Here is a 21,163-nt window from a genome sequence, read left to right as displayed (position 1 = left end):
GTTCAAACCTGTGTTGTACATGGGTCAACTGTACATCTTTTTTATTACCACCTGTGTCTATATGAGGTAGTAAGAGATTCATATGGAGTGTTTCATAGGTTGAAAATAATTGAAAGAGCGACTTCCCTGATGGTCCAGTGGTCAGGACTCTGCCTTTTCACTGCTGAGAGTCCGGGTTCATTCTCTGGTTGGGAAACCAAGATCCCACAAGCTGCACAGCAAGGCCAAAATAAATAAAATAACTGAAAGACTATCTGGGGTTTCTAGTGGTTCCATACCAATTTTAGGATTATTTGTTCTAGTTCTGTGAAGAACGTCACAAGTATTTTGATAGCAATTGCATTAAATCTGTAGATTGCTTTGGGTATGAACATTTTAACAATATTAATTCTTCCAATCCATGAACACAGCATAACTTTCCATTTCTTCATATCGTATTACAACTTCCTTTTATCAATGTCTTATAATCTTCAGAGTATAGGTCTTTCATTTTCTCGGTTAAATTTATTGCTACATATTTTTTTTTTCATGTGATTCCTGTCTTGATTTCTATTAGTTTCTTATTAGCATATAGAAATGCAACAGATTTCTGTATATCAATCTTGTATCTCACAACTTTACTGAATTCACTTATTCTACTATTTTTTTTTTTGGTGGGGCTTTTAAACTTTTCTAAAAATAGTATCATGTCATCTGCAAACAGGGATTCAACAATTCCAGTCCTGGGTATATACCTGAAGAAAATGAAAACCCTAATTTGGACAGACACATGCACCTCAATGTTCTTAATAGCATTATTCACAATTACCAGGATATGGAAGGAAGCAACTTAAGTGTCCATCAACAGATGAATGGATAAAGAAGACGTGGGGTGTGTGCAGTGTATATACAATAGAATATATTACTCAGCCATAAAAAGAATGAATGTTTGCCATTTGTGACTACATGGGACGATCATGAGGGTATTATGCTAATAGAGTAAGTTAGAGAAAGACAAATACCGTATATTTTTATGTATATGTGGAATCTGAAAGATAAAACAAACAAGTATAGCTAAACAGAAATAGAACCACAGATACAGAAAACAAACTAGTGGTTACCAGAGTGGAAAGGGGTTGGTTGGAGAAGGGCAAAAAAGGTGAAGGGGATAAGAGGTACAAACTACTAGGTATAAAGTGAGTGAGTTATAAGGGTGTAAGGTATAGCACAGGGAATATATCCAATATTTTATAACCACATGAAGTATGATCTATAAAAACATCAAATCACTATGCTGCACACCTGAAACTAACATAACAGTGTAAGTCAACTACGTGTCGATAAACATTAACTGAAAGTCAACAGGACTTAAGGGGGCTGGGAAGAACTCTCTGCTCAGAGTATAGTCAGTGAAAAGCATTTGTAATTTTAATACAAATATAATTTAATAGAAGGAAACCAATAAAATGAGGCACTACTGGAAAGGAACTGAAAGCACTTTGAATCAACTCTGAACTCTATACTTAAGAGTTGCTAAGAAGTTTAATTTTAAAAACTGCCACCTATTATTATAAAAAGATTTTTTAAAAGTCTGTATTACCGATGCCATCGGATTCACACCTTCCACACCCGGCTGACAAGCTTCTGCCACGGCTCGAACGTGACCATAGCCAATGGCAGTTAGCAACAGCTTGGCTATTTTAAGAGCATTGAGGTAGGCACCCCTTCGAGTTTCCATATCTGCATTTGGTAAGAAGTTATTTCTGGTTAGCATGCTCAAGACAAGGGGGAGGCCACCACTTTTCAAGAAGTGAAATTGAAAATCAGAGGAATCATCAGCCAGAAGTGCACCAGCAGGCATTAACAAGGCATAGACTACCTGGAAAAAAGAAAAACTGTATTAAAAGATTTTAAAAAGACAACTTATTTGCCTCATCATCATTAGTTTAAAATTTTCCTGTATTTTTAAATTCTTTCAAAAATACTTCACAAGTTTTCCATGTTCTTCACACTATCATATAAAAGGTCAAATTTAAAGAACATGGGATAAATTCAAAAAGTAAAACAAACCTCTGTTAGGTATAGTACTTGTGAGGCTGAAGGACCAAAGAAAAGTGAGTCAAGAGATGGACTAAGGCTGCTGTCTCCAAGTTTGGCATGGTCTAAACAAATAGCTCTTAATTTTTCTATTGTTGTGCTATCTGTAAGAAAAAAAAGAGACATAGTCTAAAATAAAACATAATTCATGCATTCATATTTCATTTTGGATATTCTAAAGACTACTTTAGTATGGAATAGAAATCAATTGAGTTACAGACTCAAACTTCACAAGACATCATGAGATCTGCATTGATTTAAAACAAAGAAAAAGTCACAATCAACCAGGGCTTTTATCACTCAACCCAGGTATGAGGGAAGCAGTCTCCTACTCAGAGATCTGAAATCAACATGTCTTCCTCAGACACTAGAGACTGAAAATGGAGAAGGAAACGGCAACCCTCTCCATTATTTTTGCCTAGGAAATCCTATGGACAGAGCCTGGCAGGCTACAATCCATGGAGTCACAAAGAGTGGGACATGACTGAGTGACTGAGCACACAGCAACGGAGACTAAAAAATACAACAGACTTCAAAAGGAAGTAGCTGAAAATAACAAAATTAAAGTATGACAAGCTCTTCTCTCCAACTTTTCTAATGTTAGCCTCCGTGACACCATGCATTAACTGGTTTGTTAAAATGCAAGAAACTTGGTGGTACCATTAGAAACTGTACCTTAAAAAGTAAACATTAAAAGAAAAAAAAAAGGGGGGGGGAACAGTACCTCAAAGTAAAAATTTTTTTTTGGATAATATTAAAAGATGCACTTCACTTAAATCACAGTGAAAAGATACTGCAGAAAAAAATCCCATTATTAGCTACCAAACACTCAAACTTACTTCAGAAAGTAAAAGTACTTTAATAATGAAATAATTTGCAAGGTAAATGCCCTATGATTTAAATACACTTGGATAAATAAGATTTTCTTTTTTCAGTAAAAGCTTTTTTTTTTGAAAAGTAAAGATAAATGAAAATTACTATAATTTCCATAGGCTAAGCTAATTTTTAGTGGCCCAGAAATATCTTATCAAAAAAATTCAAATTAGTGTCGAAATTGTTGGTTTTCCCTATTCTGAAGAGGGAGTAACATGTAACTAAATGAAATATTGTTTTAATAATATAACATTTGTGAATATCTTCTCCTGTCATTAAATATTCACCCTCTACATCATTTTTAAAGATTAAAATGATACTCTAACAATGGGTATTTTAGGTTTTCTCAAAAAACTTTTTTTAGACAAAAAAGATCCAAATTATTCTCTACAAAGAAACCAATTCATACACTGTATCTGAAAATATCTTGCATAGTTTTATAAGTATTCTGAGTGAAGGGCAAAGGGAATAGGAGAAAAGAAACACGGGCTATAAGAAAAGGATGCACTGAATTTTAAGTAAATCATTTAATGTTGGATTATAGTTTATTCATTTGAGGGATCTGAACCAAATCACTAGTGGCCATTTCACCTTTAGCATCTATGAACCTAAATAACTTTAGGTCTTCGATTATGTACATGCTCATTTAACAAAATATGGAAAATAAGAGAAAAATTTAAACTGCCCATAATCGTGGATTTTAGTTTATTTCTTTCTAGTCCTTTGAAGAGATACCTAAGCCTAATTAATTAAATGATATAGCAGCATGCTATTAAAAAGTCTAGAAAAATGATGAGCAGTAACACATGGGTTAAGAGTACAAACTTTAGAGCCCAACTGCATGCATTATCTTAGAACTTCCTCTAAGCTGTGTGTCTCTGGCTAAAAGCAGCAGCAGCAGCATCAACAACAACAACAACAACAACAACAACAACAAAAAAATCACTCCGTGCCTCAGTTTCCCCAATCCTAAAATACAAATAAAAATACCTGGGAAAAAGAAAGCTCTGAAGAGGAAAAGCAACTCCTCTGCTGGTAAAGCAATATACATTTTAACGTCTCTGTATCAGGCAAGAACCTGGTTTCCTGATGTGCATGGGTCACAAGAACTTCTGAGGAGTTTACCTACAGAGGACTGTGTAAGTTCTAAGGTTTAACAGCAAATTATAACGGAGGCACTTGATTTTAGGCAAAGACTCAGAATAAACAGAAGTCAATTACTAGGAAAAAACTTCTAATTTCACCTTGGTTTTGTTCCTCCTTTTAAAATATGTGCAAGTGTGCACAAACACTAAATGATTCCTCAAATGTTAGAATGTATAACTACTTCCTCTTCTTTGAGCTCCTGCTTCCTTTCTTAAAGAATGTGTTCATGCACGTGCCCATGTGTGTAACAACCACAGTGACAGAGACTAGGTTAACACTTGCTGAATAATGCTTAAATACCAGTCACTAGGCTAGGGTTTTCCATATACGATCTCATTTAATCCATACAATTCTATGAAATCGTTATTATTGGTCCAGTAAAACTAAGAAAACGTATGGCTAAGGCCATGGAGTAGCAACTTGAAGAAGCAGGATCTGAACTCAAGTCCATTTGAGTCCAAAGCCTATGATTTGTCTACTGTCATACAACCATTACTGGCCTTTTCAAAGCTGGCTATTTCAAATTTAGGTACGATACTTGGATTACATGAAATATGACAAAAGCACCCTCCTAAGTTTTCTGCTTGAGCTGCCTGGCAAGAGCTCCCTCTCACCACCTGGTGGCAGTATGCTCCAGCCACAAGTCAGGGATTACGAGATGGCCTTTCAAATGTTAAGGTTGAATTTGCACATATAAAGCAACAACTGTGACTCGAATACTAGGTAAGTAAAATAAATTCTAAGCAACACAACAGATAAAGATCAAATTAAATCAAGTCATTAAGAAAAGCTTTATTTAAGAATCTAATTAACATCTGAACTGATTCTATACCATATGACTCAGGATGGGGTAAGAAAGGTCAACATGGTGTCTACTTTAGAAAAAGGAGACAATGGAAACACAAGACAGTTTTAAAAATTATCTAGGCCAATTACTGAACTGCATTTATCAGCAATAAACTTCACTAAAATGAGAATAAATTAAAATACATGAACTCAGAAAGAATAAAGACACTGAAAGGAGTGGAAAGAATGTTAGAGATGTCGGCAAATTATTGAAGGTGTAGAGGGGATGGAAGATATTAATAGCTGGCTTAGCTGAACCCAAGAAGTGTTTTTTGGGGAGAAAGAAAAAGGGTACCTATAAATCAGCACCCCACCAAATTCTAGGAAAGTTAAGGATATGAAAGCAAAACGTAATTAGCAGATACAGACAGAGTGACTGAAGTCTGCAAAAGAAGCAACTTTCTACTGTATCTCCCTCCCCAACAGACTGATAAAGCTGGGAAGCAGATGTCTCACTAATGCAGAGAATAGAGACAAATATGGAATGCAGAAAAACTAAAAAGCAGGATTAGTCTGTATGAGTCCATGTTTGTTTTCTGATATAAATGTGTGTGTATTTAAGTGTGTATTACTTCCTCAGATCAAAAAGGCCTAGGTGACAAGAACACCCCAGTAGTTACGAGCACAATTTAGCTGTTGCATTCTGGTTTCTAGCAGAGTACCCTCCCCCTTGCTAAAAGGAGAAATGCCTGATTCTAGGGCTGGAATAGAGAAAGCACTACATGAACTTTAAATATCTTGTGCCAGAAAGCAAAAAGTACTTGAAAGATGATAAAACTATATCTAAACTACATCTAAAAAAGCATTGGGTTCATATAAAAAACACAGTGCGTACATCCACTGATCATGACTGGGACAACTGAGTATCAAAATAAATAATGATTGTAATGGCTATTATGGATAAGGTGGTTAGATAGCATCACCGACTCAATGGACATGAACTTGAGCAAACTCTGGGCGACAGTGGAGGACAGGGAAGCCTGGAGCGCCTGCAGTCTATGGGGTCACAGAGAGTCGGATATGACTCAGCAACTGAGCCACAACAACGTAATGGCTATAACCCGATGGATAAAATAAGAATCTATGAGTAAATAGTGATCACACATTAATTTACAGGGGAGAAGGCTCTACTTTATCGTTCTTGGAGTTCTTGAATTGTACTTCCAACTTTTCTGTAAGGTAGTAAATGTTTCCAAAAAGTTTTTTTAAACTTTTTAAAGTTGTATAGAATTGAATGATCTGGTCCAATTCTCTCCACCGACTCTTATTTTCAGCTCATAACTTTGTAGAACATTAGGTTTTAGACGAAAACATCTATTAGCGCACAAACACTGAAATGTGTTCATGAAAAACAAAATCCTATGGAAAGGATTCCTTGGAGGAAGATCTTAAAATTTTAACACTAGAACATCTGGGGTCAAGAAGTTAACAGAAGAGCTAGAAAAAGTTAAGGATGCCACCACAAAGCTGAACTACTAATCAAATGTGAGCTATTATTGAGATTAGTATTGTTTCGGAAACAAACAAACCAAACCACCTCCCATGTACCCCTTCTGAAATAAATGCATGAAGGTGTGCCTCAGAACGATAACAGAGTCCCTCAAGAAAGGCTCAAGACATAGGAGCTGATGAACATGAATCTACCATAGGAAGGCTGAAGAAACAAGTCCCAAAATGGTAACTGCATAACAAACAGCAACCAGATGAGAGGAGGCAGAAGAAAAATTCCAGGACAACAGTGGAGCTGACATATAATACCCATGATAATGGAAAATTATTTTGAAAGATTATTAGAGAATACACAGGAAGAATTACTGATAGGTGTATAGAAAATCAAGAAAATGAAAAGGGAAAATTAAGCCCTGAAAAAAAAAAAGCTGCTATTAATCTAGCCAACTACTTTTCACACACTCTTGAAAACGTAAATGCTGAATATGATTTTAAGAAACTACTGGAGGAGGGACTTCCCTACAGGGCCAGTAGTTAAGACTCTGCCCTTTCACTGCAGGGGGCTCGGGTTAGATCAGGGAACTAAGAATCCTGCATGTCATGTGGCGCAAAAAAAGGAAAAAGGAAAAATGGGAAGAATGTGGAAATAACTTTTCATTTACACAATGGAAAATCAGTAGGTAGGTAGGTAAAACTGACAGTTGCGTGAGGGTATTATTTACAGATAACACACACACAGATAATAAATGCTACAAATTGAAAATGGCTGTTTCCCAGGAATAAAAAAGAAACAATGCTGTAGATGACACATGACCCAGAACACAGTTCAAGGGTCAGAAAATGTTTTCTGTAAAGGGCCAGATAGTAAATATTTAAGGCTTTGCAGGCCATATGGTCTCTCCCATAACTGCTGCTATGCTATGACAAAAGCAGTTACAGACAGCATGTACATGAATGAGCAGAGCTTGTACACCAATAACTTTGTTTATGGATATCAAAATTTAAATGTAATATAATTTTCGTAAGTCACAAAATATTCTTTTTGATTTTTTTCTTTAGCAATTAGAACATGTAAAAACCATCCTTAACTCTTGGACTGTTCAAAAAGCAGGCAGTGGGCTGGATTTAGCCAGTGAGCTGTAGTTTGCCAACTCCCATTATTTTCCATCTAGGAACAGAATTTGTTAACGAACCCATTCCTGTCCAACATGTACTTTATCAACACCATAATTATTTACGAAGGAAATTCTTACCTGGTGGCATAAGTTTCATAAGTACTCTTGCTCCATCTCTAAGAGGTGGCATATTTAAGCTGCTACCCAAGTCTGCAACTTGCCAAAGGAAAGAGATGTATCTGGGATTCAGTGACATGATCTAGAATACAAAATACACGGAATGTTTATCTGTAAATTACACCTCCACAAAGGAAGAGTCCCCAGATAAATGTGTTTGTTAATCTCCATACTGTTGCTTCTGTCATTTCTATCCTGAAATGGTCGGCCTATACATCTTCTCACCTTTAGAAATCCTTAGTAATGCAGACTGAATATATTATCCAAGCCACCTCTAGTACTTTGTGTCTGACAGCTTTTTTACTATTTTGTTAAACTATTCTTATTATTCATACAAGTCAGATTCTGTATCAACAAACGGCTGCCATGCCCCACTAACAGTTAAATTCCTAATCCAACTGATTGAGAGAGCCAACTCTTCCGACACTAGAGCGGCTGGTATTATTAAAATTTTTGTGGGGAGGTAAGGGAGGGAGAAGTTACTTTCTTTAGAAACAAAAATACGTTACTGACGATCTGAGAAAGACTGTGGGTATTTTCCTACAGAAACAGTTCTGAAGAATTCATTTTTTGTGGCACAAATACAAAATACAGTGCTATTTTTCTCAGTGAACTTACAAATTATAATTGAGTTGTATAATAGGCTAGTTTTATATAAATATAATGGCACTCTATCTATATAAAATGTGGTTTTTAAAATTTCAACCAAGTTACAATCACCTTTCCAAGGATCCATTTGAAAGTTGATGGTTAACTATACAGTTATGTACAGTTATTTGATATTTTGCCACAATAAATTGTAAGCTAAAAAAAAAAAAAAAAAAAAGAACTATTCTATACACGTTCTTAAATAATCTAGCATAATGCCTTGCATACAATAGTTCAAAACTATCTACTCACCACCCCAGGCAAACAGCTTTCCACTTCTGGATTGGGACCATCACTGTAATGATTACCATGGTTTCCAGGAGACCCAGTTGAGGAATCAGAAGAGCTATCAGGGCTTGAAGGCATATTGGAACTGATCTGTGTAAGTTTGGCTGTAATTAGCTAAAAATGATATACTAAGTTAGTATCAAAGACAAGGAAAAATACACAAAACAGTAGTGATATATACCAATCAAAACAAAAAACTACATGCTATCTTTTCAGAAATATAATTTATAACTATTGTCTAACCTAATCACTTAAATAGTTTTGTTTTTAGAAATCTTTTCCTCTGCTATATTGTAGGTACCATTATGCCTGTCTCAGTGTTACAGTAATTCAAACACCTAATACAGTCGCACATATAACGGATGCTTCATTAACATTTATTGATTGAAATGCTGACTACTAAATTAAGAGTCCCAGGCTTGATTTTCTTGAAAAATTTGGTAATTATAGATACTTACCGACTTATCTTTTAAGTTTAATTGTCCGATCAATTTTCTATCATCTGCAGGATCTATCAGTTCACCACCCACAAAGAGCTCAATTTTTGTATGAGCTACATTGGCTTTGATACGATTGAGAATACATCGTCGTACTGAACCGATTGTATCATTTGTATGAGACCATACATCCAAGTCATCAACCTGTCTGCCTTGGTTTGGAAATCGAACTATAAAAGAGAGATGTTTACCACGGAAAGCTCTGGGGAAATATAAAAGGGAAAACATCATTGTATTCAGCAGACTTTCAATCTTCTTGCTAAGAAAATAAAGCTAGGAATTTAAAATGGAATATTTTCTTACTAAACAGGAAAAATGAGTTAAAGACATATTATTTTTGTGTGCTATGCTTAGTTGCTCACTCATGTCCGACTCTTTGCAACCCAATGGACTGTAACGTGCCAGGCTCCTCTGTTCGTGGGGATTCTCTAGGAAAGAATACTGGAGTGGGCTGCCATGCTCTCCTCCAGGGGATCTTCCCAACCCAGGGATCGAACCCAGGTCTCCCAGGTTGCAGGAGGATTCTTTACCATCTGAGCCACCAGGGAAGCCCATATTATTTTTAGGATCTTAAAAACAAGTATTTACTGCTCCTTTTAACTCCAAATATTATAAGTAATCTTCAAAACCCAACAATCATAGTCGTTACTCTTGTACTTAGTTTGTAGGTATCTAGTTATAAGACATTATAAGAGACATGAGTAATATATCACTTATTTTTATGCTATAAAAGCCCAACTAATACCAAAACTCATCCCCTCAATGATATTTATGTTGGCATATTATTTTCTGCAGTTAAGAAGCAAAAAAATAGAAAACATACTCAATTTAAGGAGCAATTTAAATAATTTCATGGTTAAAAATAGAACTCTTAAATACTAATGGCTCATATTCAATAAATATTTCTAAATTTTACATATTATTTGAAATTACTAAATGGTAAAACCTTAAGAGAAATATTAATAGACCCAAATATGAGTGAATTAGGTAAGGGAAATTTTAAGAGGCACAAATTTCCAGTTACAAAGTAAGAGTCAGGGGACAGGTGGTAACTAGGCTTATCATGGTGATTGTTCTATAATGAAATATTCAACCACTATGTTGTATACCAGGAATTAGCATAGTATTGTAGGTCAATTATACCTCAAAATCAAACAAACTCATAGAAAAAGAGATCAGACTTATGATCAGCAGGCAGAGGGAAGGACAGGGAGTGAGGAATTGAATAAAGGTGATTAAAAGGTACAAACTTCCAGTTATAACTAAGTAGTAGAGATGTAATGTTCAACATGATTAACAAAATGCTGTTATATATGAAAGCTGTTAAGAGAATAAATCCTGACACTTCTTAGCACAAAGGAAGAGTCATTTCTTTTCTTTTCTATCTATATGAGATGATGAATGTTCACTAAACTTATTGCAATAATTTCATGATGTACTAAATTATTATAAACTTATAAAGGCTGTATATCTATTATATCTCAATAAAACTGGATGAAAAAAGAAATGTTAGTAATCATTTGAAAATATTTCTTACTATATTGGCTATCTGTCAAAGCAGCCTATTTTAAGAGTTCTTTCCAATTCACTCTGCAATCAGACTATACTATTATTTTCAAAAGTGGAAACGAATGGTGTCAAAACACCTCAATGGCAAAATATCCCTGGCAACATTTAATGGGCAATAAAATCAATGGCAGAAACAAAAACAAAACACCAAACAACCCCCCCCAGAATAAAAAGAAACTAGACTTAATTTCAATGCCCTAAACAAAAAGCAACAAAAAACAGATCCAGGAAACAAAACAAAAAAGGTCTACTATTAAAAAAAGATTCTGTAAGATACAAACACTGTTCTTAAGCAAGATGCTAAACATTTTCAAAAATGAAAAACTTCCTTTCCTTCTTCCCGTACATCATCACTTTAAAATCCAATGGCTAGGAGACTGTCAATTAAGTAGCAGCACAGTAGATCAGTTACAAACCTTGACATAGGCAGAATTGTTCTTTCCTCATGATAATCACTGTCACATTCGTTTATATATTCCCTTAATACAGTTAATACTCGAACCATTCGAACAGCTTCCTGTCTCGCACAATTAATACTGTCTTTGTCACCATCCAAAACACATAAAGTGTCATAGGAGGCTTTCAAACGATCAAAGCAAGACTGAATGAAGTCTTCATGGATCACCACCTACAAATAATGGGCCAAATACAGACAGTTCAAGCTTTATATAATTAAAGATGGGAACAATTAAAGGTAGATCTCATTTAACCATAATCATATTTAACAAGAGTTTATACCGATAATAAAACACACTGGAGTTGCCAAAGTGGGGAGAGAGGTTAGGGGAGGGAAGGATTGAGATTAGCAGATATAAACTATTATATCTGGAATAGATAAACAACAAGGCCCTACTGCATAGCACAGTAGCATAGCATATTCAATATCCTGTGATAAACCATAATGGAAAAGAATATGAAAAAGACATATTGTATATATGTATAACTGAGTCACTTTGCTGCACAGCAGAAATTAACAAAACATTGTAAATTAACTACACGTCAATAAAACAAAAACAACAACAACAAACACTCATTATGTTTTGTCAAAGAAAGCTAAGGTTATTTAAAAGTTAACAAGTATAAACTAGACACACAAAAACTGAATTTCAGGATGAGGTGTTAAAATTGAAAGAAATTCAGCTGAAATCTCCTACTATAATTATACTCAAAATAATCACTTCAAGATAATTTCCAAAACGAGACTCATTTAGACAGCATTTTGTATGAGAGAAATGTGGACTAAATATTTTAGGTATATTTTTATAATATGAGTTAAAATAAAAATTTTCTAGTTGATTCTGAATTAAAGAAAAAATTCTCATTAACAAGAGTTCTTCAATCAGAATTCAAACTTGTGAAAATTTTAATACATGTTAATCCTCACCTGATTGACCTGTAGCCTTGGACCAAGGTTTGTGTATATCTCTTTAAGGAGATCTATAGCTCTGCTGGCAATATCATCATGACTCTGAATCACCACCTAGATTAAAAAAGATTCAAGTGTAAATATCTTTCAAGAAATATTTTCGTTGGCCATTTCCATTCAAACCATACCTTCAGGATTTTTAATACAGCATTCAATAATTTAAAAAGCAAACCTCAAGTCTTTGTATAAATCAAGTTAAGAAAGGAAGACACATTTCACTAAGAATAAAATATGCTGTCATTAGTATCATTTACTCCTGCAATTCAACACCTTGGTAACCAAGCAGTGGGCTTCCCTGGTGCTGTGTTTACTTGCCCAGTTGTGTCTGACCCTTTATGAAACCATGGACTGTAGCCCTCCAGGTTCCTCTATCCATAGGGATTCTCCAGGCAAGAATACTGGAGAGGGTTGCCATGCCTTTCTCCAGGGGATCCGCCCAATGCAGGGATCGAACCCAAATCACCCGCATTGCAGGCAGATTCTTTACCATCTGAGCCACCACGGCAGCCCAAGAATACTGGAGTGGGTAGCCTATCCCTTTCTCCAGGGTATCTTCCCAACCCAGGAACTGAACTGGGGTCTCCTGTATTGGCAGGTGAGCCACCAGGGAAGCCCCACCTGCCAATGCAGGAGACGCAAGTTGGATCCCTGAGTCACAAAGATCCTCTGGAGAAGGAAATGCTAATCCACTCCAGTATTCTTACCTGGGAAATCCCATGGACAGAGGAGCCTAGAGGGCTATGGTCCATGGGGTTGCACGAGAGTTGGACACGACTCAGTGACTAAACAACAATAACCAAGTAGTGAGATATTAAAGAAGGAATTTAAATTAGTTAAAGGAAGTCAAGATAACATGAAATACAGCTTAGCATAAAAGGCTACCCACCCCATCTTTATCATCTAATCATATCAGTGGTTTTCAAACTATGTATAGACTCTAAGTGATGAAGAGTTTTAGGGATGAACCCTATAAAAGGCATGGGAGGGGGAAGGAAGTAAAGCACAGGGAGACTGAGTTGCAAGAAAAAAACAACAACCAGGCTTTCTTTTCTCACTTCAACTAGTTTTACATTTTGAAGTGTTATGTAAACTTTGCTTTTAAAAAACAGTTTCTGCTGTTTAAAAATGTTGAAAACCAATAATCAAATACTAAAATAAACTATTCAGTCTGCCTATGGTTTGCAGAAACACATTTCATATCCAGAAAACAATATAAACTGCTGCGAACAGGTCAGATTTTTAAAGATAGGACTAATATATTAATAACTACAACATGGATGGAACCTGAGGGCATATGCTAAGTGAAATAAGTCAGAGAGAGAAGTACTGTATGATCTCACTTATATATGGAATCTAAAAATCAAAGAAACACAAACAAAAAATTGAACTCATAGATAACAAAGAATAGATTGCTGTTTGCCAAATGAGTGAAGGGGCTCAAAGTAACATATAGCATGGTGTTATATTTAATAATACTGTATTGCATATTTGAAAGAGTGAATGCTAAGGCAATACATTTTTCTTTTTGACCATGCCACACAGCTTGTGGGATCTTAATTCCCTGCCCAGGGACTGAATCCAGGCCATGGCAGTGAAAGCAGAGCTCTAGCCACTGGACCACCAGGGAAGTCCTAAGTAAATCTTAAAAGTTCTCACTACAAGAAAAAAAAAAACAAACTGTGACAATAGATTGTGATCATTTGGCAATATGTACACATCAAATCATTATGTTGTACACCTGTAACTAACATGGTGTTGTATGTCAATTATAACACAACTAAAAAATATATATAATATTGTAAGTTAAAACAGTGCTGATAAAGTATACATTCATAAGCCTTTCTAAATAAAGTCTTCTTTTCTCATATATTAGCATTAAGTGTATAATAAGCTAAAATTAATACTGTAAAGAAATAGAGGTCTACATTAAATTAAAAAGGGGAAGAAAATAATTTTCATGGAGAGGCATGAAAGATTTCTATGGTTAGTGCACTTACATTCTCAACACATGGGGGCAGACAGATTCTAAGCCAAGAGAAAAGGAGTATCAGTGGCAGAAGGAGGGGAGGTGGAGGGATAGAGAGATGAAAAAGTCCAATGACAGATGACATAGTAAGATAAAGATGAACTATCTCTAGCTCCTAGGACAAGCATCAGAGCAGCATATATACATATAATTTATATGTAAAATTGTGATTTCTTACCTATTTGAAAAAACTATATCACATACACAGTTTATCAAGTTCCCACTTCTCACTTACCCTCCAAAGGTAGTCTAATCCAATTAGTTCCAAATCATCCATCATATATGCTCTCCTTTTGGCTACCAGTTTTCCTTCCCGACAATTCACAGCTTTGAAGAATCGTTCAAAACATTTCATCCCATTTTCAGTCAACAAGGATGGATCAAGCTGAAGTACATTGCTTTCAAAGAAGTCCTTATTAATATCAGGATCCAAGTCTGGTTCATCCCCCATCAACTTGGAATACCACTTAAAACAGGCTTCACGATCACAAAGGTAAACTGCATTCTCTGCTAAGCATTTCCATATTTGTTTTGCCTGAGGAGCGCATAGCCACAGTTGGCCATCCTTTAATAAAAATCTTGAAAAACATAAAATTAGCAGTTAGATCTATATAATTTTTATCCTGAAAGGCAATCTATCTGTATATATGGGAAATAATCCACTTATCACAACTATATTTTAACTACAGGTAAAAGGATGTTGGTTCTTATCAGCATCTTAAAATAATTTATTTCTTAATTTTTATCTATTACTAAAAAATACTAGGTATTCATTCATTCAGCAAGCACATATTAAGCATCTACAATGTGCCAAGAACTCTGCTACATCACTGGACCTAAACTAGAAAAAAAAAAAAACCTTTGTTCTCTGTACACCTGAAAACACTGTAAATCAACAGTATTTCAATAAAAACAAAAGGATATACAGTGGGAGAAAAAAAAAGATTTGTTCCCTGATTTGATCTCTGAAACCAGACAATTCTGAAAGTATGTTTAATAGGTTATCTGAGTTTTAGCATTCTGCTTATATGGTATCACTGGAGAAAGAGGTATTCTACTTATGTAACTTTCACAGATAAATCATAACACTGAAGAGTTAAAATTCCTTAAATTTTAATATCTGCTGATGATCTGATCTAATAGTCATCACTCAGCACTTGGCCACATTGAACTGAGTAACATACATATGTCTTAAACTTTTTAATGTCAAAATTCAATGGGATGCTTATCAATTATTCAGTGGCATTCTCAGGGGTCTTTCTAGTTTGAGGACTATAGGTTTAGTTTGAGGACTATAGGTTTAGTTAAAGACAATAATGATGAACTCTGTTTCACCTAGTTTCTTCAGTTAGCTTTCTTTTTCTTTTAGCATTTATCCACCCACCCTGTCTGGCACATCTCTGAATGACAGAATGAACATCTTGTTTTATTCTGAAAAACTTAACACAATTTTTAGCTAATCTAAGGGTGCCTCTTTACCCAATTACAGAGTAAGGTGAATGTATTTAAGGTTCCCTTTTCATTTCAAAGCATTTTGAGTTATTAATTCCAGTGTCTTTGACATTTTCATAAGACTGTTAAGCTTAAAGAGGGCTTTCTAGCAGCTGTCCTACCTAACCCTGTCACCCTGTCTAATTTACAGACAGGAAACTGAGGTCCAATGTGATAAAATACAACTGTTTTCATTTTTGGGTTGTGTGTGTGTCTTCTCTCTTTTTTTTTGCTTTCTTTAAGCAAAAATTCCATTTGGAAGGACACTGTATAAAAAATAAGAGCAGAGCTGCTCCAACTGTTGGGAAGAGGAGGAAAGAAGTGAGAAAAGGGGATAAAACTTCCACTGCTCGTCCAGAAATCTTGGAGGAAGCTCCTCAGAAGCCCTAAGGCTCCAAAGTAGGTTTGAAAAAATCACTTGTCTAATAGAAAGAGCAAAGACTGAAGTTGGATACACCTAGTTGAGTAGTGTAACCAACTATATACTGGGGCTGCATGATTTCAAACATAGCTTTAAGCCATGTGAATCTCAGTTTCCTTATTAATCAAATGGGGATAATACCTGTCTCCCTGTGCTGCTATTAGGTTTAAATATAAAGTGAGTAAAGTTCAGTTCCTGTGCCTTCAGAGAAATGATGTTGGTCATATAGATAAGTACTAATAGAGCAGGGACTAAAACAGCTTCTCTGATCCCAAACTTTAATTTAGCAAAAGAGTTTATAACAACTCTTCTGTTCTAGGCAATCTAAAGGATACAACACACACCAATCAATAACAATGTCTTACTATGGCAATGATTCTCAATCTGGGGAGGAAGGTTCTTCCATTCAGATAGTTGAAAAACCACACCCACACCCCCACCCCTCTACAACTCACAGAACCATTTTGCTTTAAACAAAGGCCAAATTTCTTTAACTCTGGTGTCTAGACTTTACCCTCAAGTTAAAATCTGAATGTAACTACTTATGCAAATATTTCCAAGTAAGCACATAATTCAATAAACATAAGCCTATAATTTATGTAGTCCAGGAGAAAATTCCCCAATGTATCAAAATAATACATGTAATAGATTTTCTGAAGCACTGATAATTTGGGCATTTCCCTTAGCATGCTTATGATCTGAAAATATATGATGGGGGTTTCTGAATTGCAAGAAACCTCTCATCATCAAAAATTTTAAACAATTTTAAATCTGTAAGTGTATAATCATTAAAAGCTAATCACTGGAGACGTCGCAGACCCCGGGACCCAGAGCAGCTCAGAGGCGGTGAATAATAGCTCTTCAAGTCTGCAATAAAAAATGGCCTCCAATAAAACTACATTGCAAAAAATGGGAAAGAAGCAAAATGGAAAGAGTAAAAAAGTTGAAGAGGCAGAACCTGAAGAATTTGTAGTAGAAAAAGTGCTGGACTGCCGTGTAGTGAACGGGAAAGTGGGGTATTACCGGAAGTGGAAGGGATTTACAGATGCAGACAATACTTGGGAACCTGAAGAAAATTTAGATTGTTCAGTTAATTGAAGCATTTAATTATCAAAAAGCTGGTAAAGAAAAAGATGGAACAAAAAGAAAATCTTTGTCTGACAGTGAATCTGATGATAGCAAATCAAAGAAGAAAAGAGATGTTGCTGATAACCAAGAGGTTTTGCCAGAGGTCTTGATCCAGAACGAATAATTGGTGCCACAGACGGCAGTGGAGAATTAATGTTCCTCATGAAATGGAAAGATTCCGATGAGGCGGACTTGGTGCTGGCAAAAGAGGCAAATATGAAGTGTCCTCAAATTGTAATTGTTTTTTATGAAGAGAGACTAATTTGGCATTCTTGTCCGGAAGATGAGGCTCAATAATTGTTTGCATTGCCTTTTATATATATTTATATATGCATATAAAATGTGGGTCTTGGTTTTTTATTAGTGTGAAGAAATAACTACATTCTAATGAAAATCAGGTTTGATTTGTTTGTTTTGAAGTAATATTGGGAAAGTTACATTGCGTTTTTTGGGTTTTTTTCCATCTATAGCACTGGTTACTTTGAACAAATAAAAGCTTTCTGTAGTTGCCTCCTTCAGTAGGAAATAATTTGATACCATGGTATATTATTTCCTCAGCATTAGAGAACAGTTTTTCTAAATGTTGGAGGAAATCTCCATAATCATTACTCAATCAGAATTTAGAATTTGCATTTAACTCATATATGCCTGAGGACCATTCTAAGTTTTTTATATGTGTATACATAAAAGACATATGTAAATGGTTTGGGAGTTAATTTTTTTTTTGTGGTTTTTGTTTTGGTAAATATATTTAAACCACGCCTTTCAAAACCATGTATAAGCCCATGTTCTGGAATTACATCATTTTGAGCAATATAAGAAATAACTTCAACTTAGATTAAAAATTTAAGTATTAACCTTTCAAATTAAATAATTTTGTAATTAGACACATTAAGGAACTTAAATTGGGTAATTTTTTAAAGCATCCCTATCAGAATCTGCATATAAATGCAGTTTTATATGCAGAAAACCTGGAAGGAAAATTTTTATCACTATCAACCACCTTCCCAATCAAATGAAAAAAGTAGAAAAATTCTGGTATGTTTTAATATAGCAAAGCAAAACTTAATTAAATGGACACTTGATTCCTTTTGGTGAACCATTGTTTTACAAGAAATTGAAGTCTCTGTGCTATATTTAGGAAAGGTTGTGATACATGGGATGTCTCAGATTTGTTCATGGAAACCTAATCAGATAGTTTTTAAATATTGGCAGTTTACGATCTACAGGAATAAATGAGTGAACAAACTTTTCTAATCTATGTTTGACCTACATGTTTTTTCAGACTTGACTCCAATCCATTCCTTACATGAAGGCTCAATTTTCTCAGTATTTTGGGTTACTAGTTCAGCAGAAGCCAAGAAAAACAATAACTTTGTAGTAATCAGAATGTTATTCAACTGTATATTGTTTACTTTATTGTAAATACTGGTGAACAGTGGTCAATAAATAGTTTTATATTCCTTTAAAAAAAAAAAAAAAAGCTAATCACTGAGTGTATCAAGCCCTGGACTACATTTAGCCTTGGCTTACAGGAATAAGGGGCTTCCCTGGTGGCTCAGGTGGTAAAGCATCTGCCTGCAATGTGGAAGACCTGGATTCAATCCCTGGGTTGGGAAGATCCCCTGGAGAAGGGAGCGGCAACCCACTCCAGCATTATGGCCTGGAGAATTCCATGGACTATTCCATGGAGTTGCAAACAGTGAGACACAACTGAGCGACTTTCACGCCTTCACTCACTCACTATGGGAATAAATCTCCTTTCTCTATCCCCAACAGAATGTTATTAACACATAATTTCAGACTGCCTTTGTCAGCCGCTGTTAGCATAAACAAAGCACCAGAGAACTCAAACCACTCTTTTAGGGTACTAGTCCAACAAGACTTTTGTCCCCATTTCCTTAATATGGTTCTCCAGCTGGCTGTGTCAAATATGGAAATTTGTTCTTTAAAAACTAAATATATTTCTAATATAAACAAATATGAAGACCAGTAGTCTATACAAAAGGTTTAAATATGTTCTTTTCAAATACTGCAAAGAAGAAAAGTTAAAACTCAGTCAATAATTTAATATTTAATCATGAACACACAGGGAAATGTCCTGTGACTTTCATATAAGGATTTCCAGATTGGAAAAATCAAAGGTGACAAGAGCCACCTAACAAAGACCTAGCCATACAGCATATCAACTTGACATTCTTTATCTGTGTCTTAGAGCAACACTAATTGTTTAAAACAAACCTAAGGAAGTTAAGCCGTTCTTGAACTTCTTGAACATGACTGTATCTACTTCCCAGCCTCACAGTTTGTGGGTCATAGTCTTCATGGTCTGCAAATTAAGAAAAATTGTGCATTATACACATGGTTACCCCTATCATTGCTGACTTTAATCGAAGGAAAACAAGTCGTTAAAAGATCGTTAATTCTTTATCATTAAAGGCAACTTGAAATTTACTTATTAGTCAAAATTTCTATCCATCTTTTTACCCAACCAAAATAATCGTCCCTTTTTTCTAACCAAAAGAAAATGGTCTGTTAAATGTGTCATCAAAAATAATTCTTCATACAACCCTCTATCCAATTTTCATACATAATGAAGTAATGTCTGATTACAGCATAAGATTGACCTGAATGGTCTATGAACTGACCACCAAGACAAACTTTTTTCTCTAATTTCCTTTCTGTTACATTGAAATGTCTTCATGGAAAAAAAAAATGTAGTTATAAAAAATTATATTATTAACTTTTATCTTTTATCTGGACATTAGAGTAACACAAGATGCTCCTCTATATAATGAAGTTATCATACTGTAATTATCACCACCATGTTGTTATGAAAGTCTTAGATAAATCTAAGAAAACCTACCCTTCTATCATGAGTATGACTAGGTACTGGTCACAAGGTCTAGCCTAAATTGGAAATTCTTAAAACAAAAAACTTAAAAGCCAGTAAACCCTTTGATTTTACTTTCATTAGAGTATATCATACAACGGGGGAAAAAAAAAAAAGAGCCTCAGTGTTTGCAATGGAAGATCAGAGCAAAAAAAAAAAATCTTTAAAAGCACCTCCAGTCCTAAAAACATCTTGGAGAGTGTTTTCTGTTTTTGTTTTTCTAATTTATTAGAAAAAGTCATATGATCTGGAAATGTTGAGGTTGACTTGTGACTTAGAGCAGAAGAAAGCTGAAGCAAATGTTCTGAACAAGTGCTGTCAACCTCTCAGGAACAGTGGCATTTCTCCCAGAAAGCTGATGAAAGTTATGGAGGAATAAGAAACTGTAATTTCCCCTTAGCATTAATTATTGGTATTTTCATAGCCTGAACCTTAAGGTATATGTGTGCTGGTGCCAAAGAGTTCTAAATGAGTGAGACCCTTAAGAAATAGTAATGGTAATCAATGTCTTCAAAAATAGTGAGGCTTTTTCTCTGAACAAAATCGTGTTCAGAGAAGAAACATTTAAAGATGGAAACATTTACGATGTTTAGAAACATCTTTTGATGCTTTGGTGAAGAAAAGCAGCCCAATGTATTACGACTACCTGCTTTCTACATCTACATATACTGCTATCTACCCAAAGTCCTAAACACATAGTCTACTCCCCCCAAATTCAACTTCATCAGTGCTCAAAGCACTAATTCTCAAGAGGTCTTCTCAAGAAACTGAACAGAATTCTCTTCCACTATGTCCGCAATTTTCTTTTTCAGAGCATCAGAGGATCTGAATAAACAATGGACTACCTCCACCCCCACCAAGGAGTTTACTCACAGCTTTGTTTACTTTGCAGGTTCTTTTTTAGTGGAAATTTTAATAATTTCAAAATTGAACTTAAAAAATAGTATTAGAAACCCTCATCACCTTTACCCATATCACCAGCTGTTTACATTTTGCCCTATTTGCTCGGTTAGTCATTACATACATGCATGCATGTGTATAGTTTTTCTAAACCATTTGAGAGTGAGCTGACAAGTCCCTAAATCCTGCAATGA

The 21,163-nt window shown here is 35.1% G+C and overlaps 1 protein-coding gene and 1 pseudogene across 3 annotated transcripts in view; one reads left to right on the top strand and one right to left on the bottom strand.

Annotated features, from left to right (window-relative positions):
• Positions 1–21,163, bottom strand: part of USP9X (ubiquitin specific peptidase 9 X-linked) — a 113,884-nt gene that overhangs the window by 34,936 nt on the left and 57,785 nt on the right. For all 3 annotated transcript variants that reach the window (XM_025277246.3, XM_025277247.3, XM_025277248.3), the window contains exons 15-23: positions 19,418–19,505; positions 14,372–14,714; positions 12,069–12,164; positions 11,101–11,312; positions 9,077–9,317; positions 8,583–8,732; positions 7,644–7,764; positions 2,050–2,180; positions 1,580–1,858 (exon numbers count right to left, since the gene is read on the bottom strand). In XM_025277246.3, the coding sequence (XP_025133031.2) occupies positions 1,580–1,858; positions 2,050–2,180; positions 7,644–7,764; positions 8,583–8,732; positions 9,077–9,317; positions 11,101–11,312; positions 12,069–12,164; positions 14,372–14,714; positions 19,418–19,505 (1,661 nt within the window). The remainder of the gene's footprint in view (positions 1–1,579; positions 1,859–2,049; positions 2,181–7,643; positions 7,765–8,582; positions 8,733–9,076; positions 9,318–11,100; positions 11,313–12,068; positions 12,165–14,371; positions 14,715–19,417; positions 19,506–21,163) is intronic.
• On the top strand, positions 16,885–17,473 carry LOC102389825 (annotated as a pseudogene).

Source organism: Bubalus bubalis, chromosome X (assembly GCF_019923935.1).
Source record: "Bubalus bubalis isolate 160015118507 breed Murrah chromosome X, NDDB_SH_1, whole genome shotgun sequence".
Lineage (NCBI taxonomy): Eukaryota > Metazoa > Chordata > Mammalia > Artiodactyla > Bovidae > Bubalus > Bubalus bubalis.
Note: the sequence above shows the minus strand (reverse complement) of the source record. Positions and strands in the feature narration are given on the sequence as shown.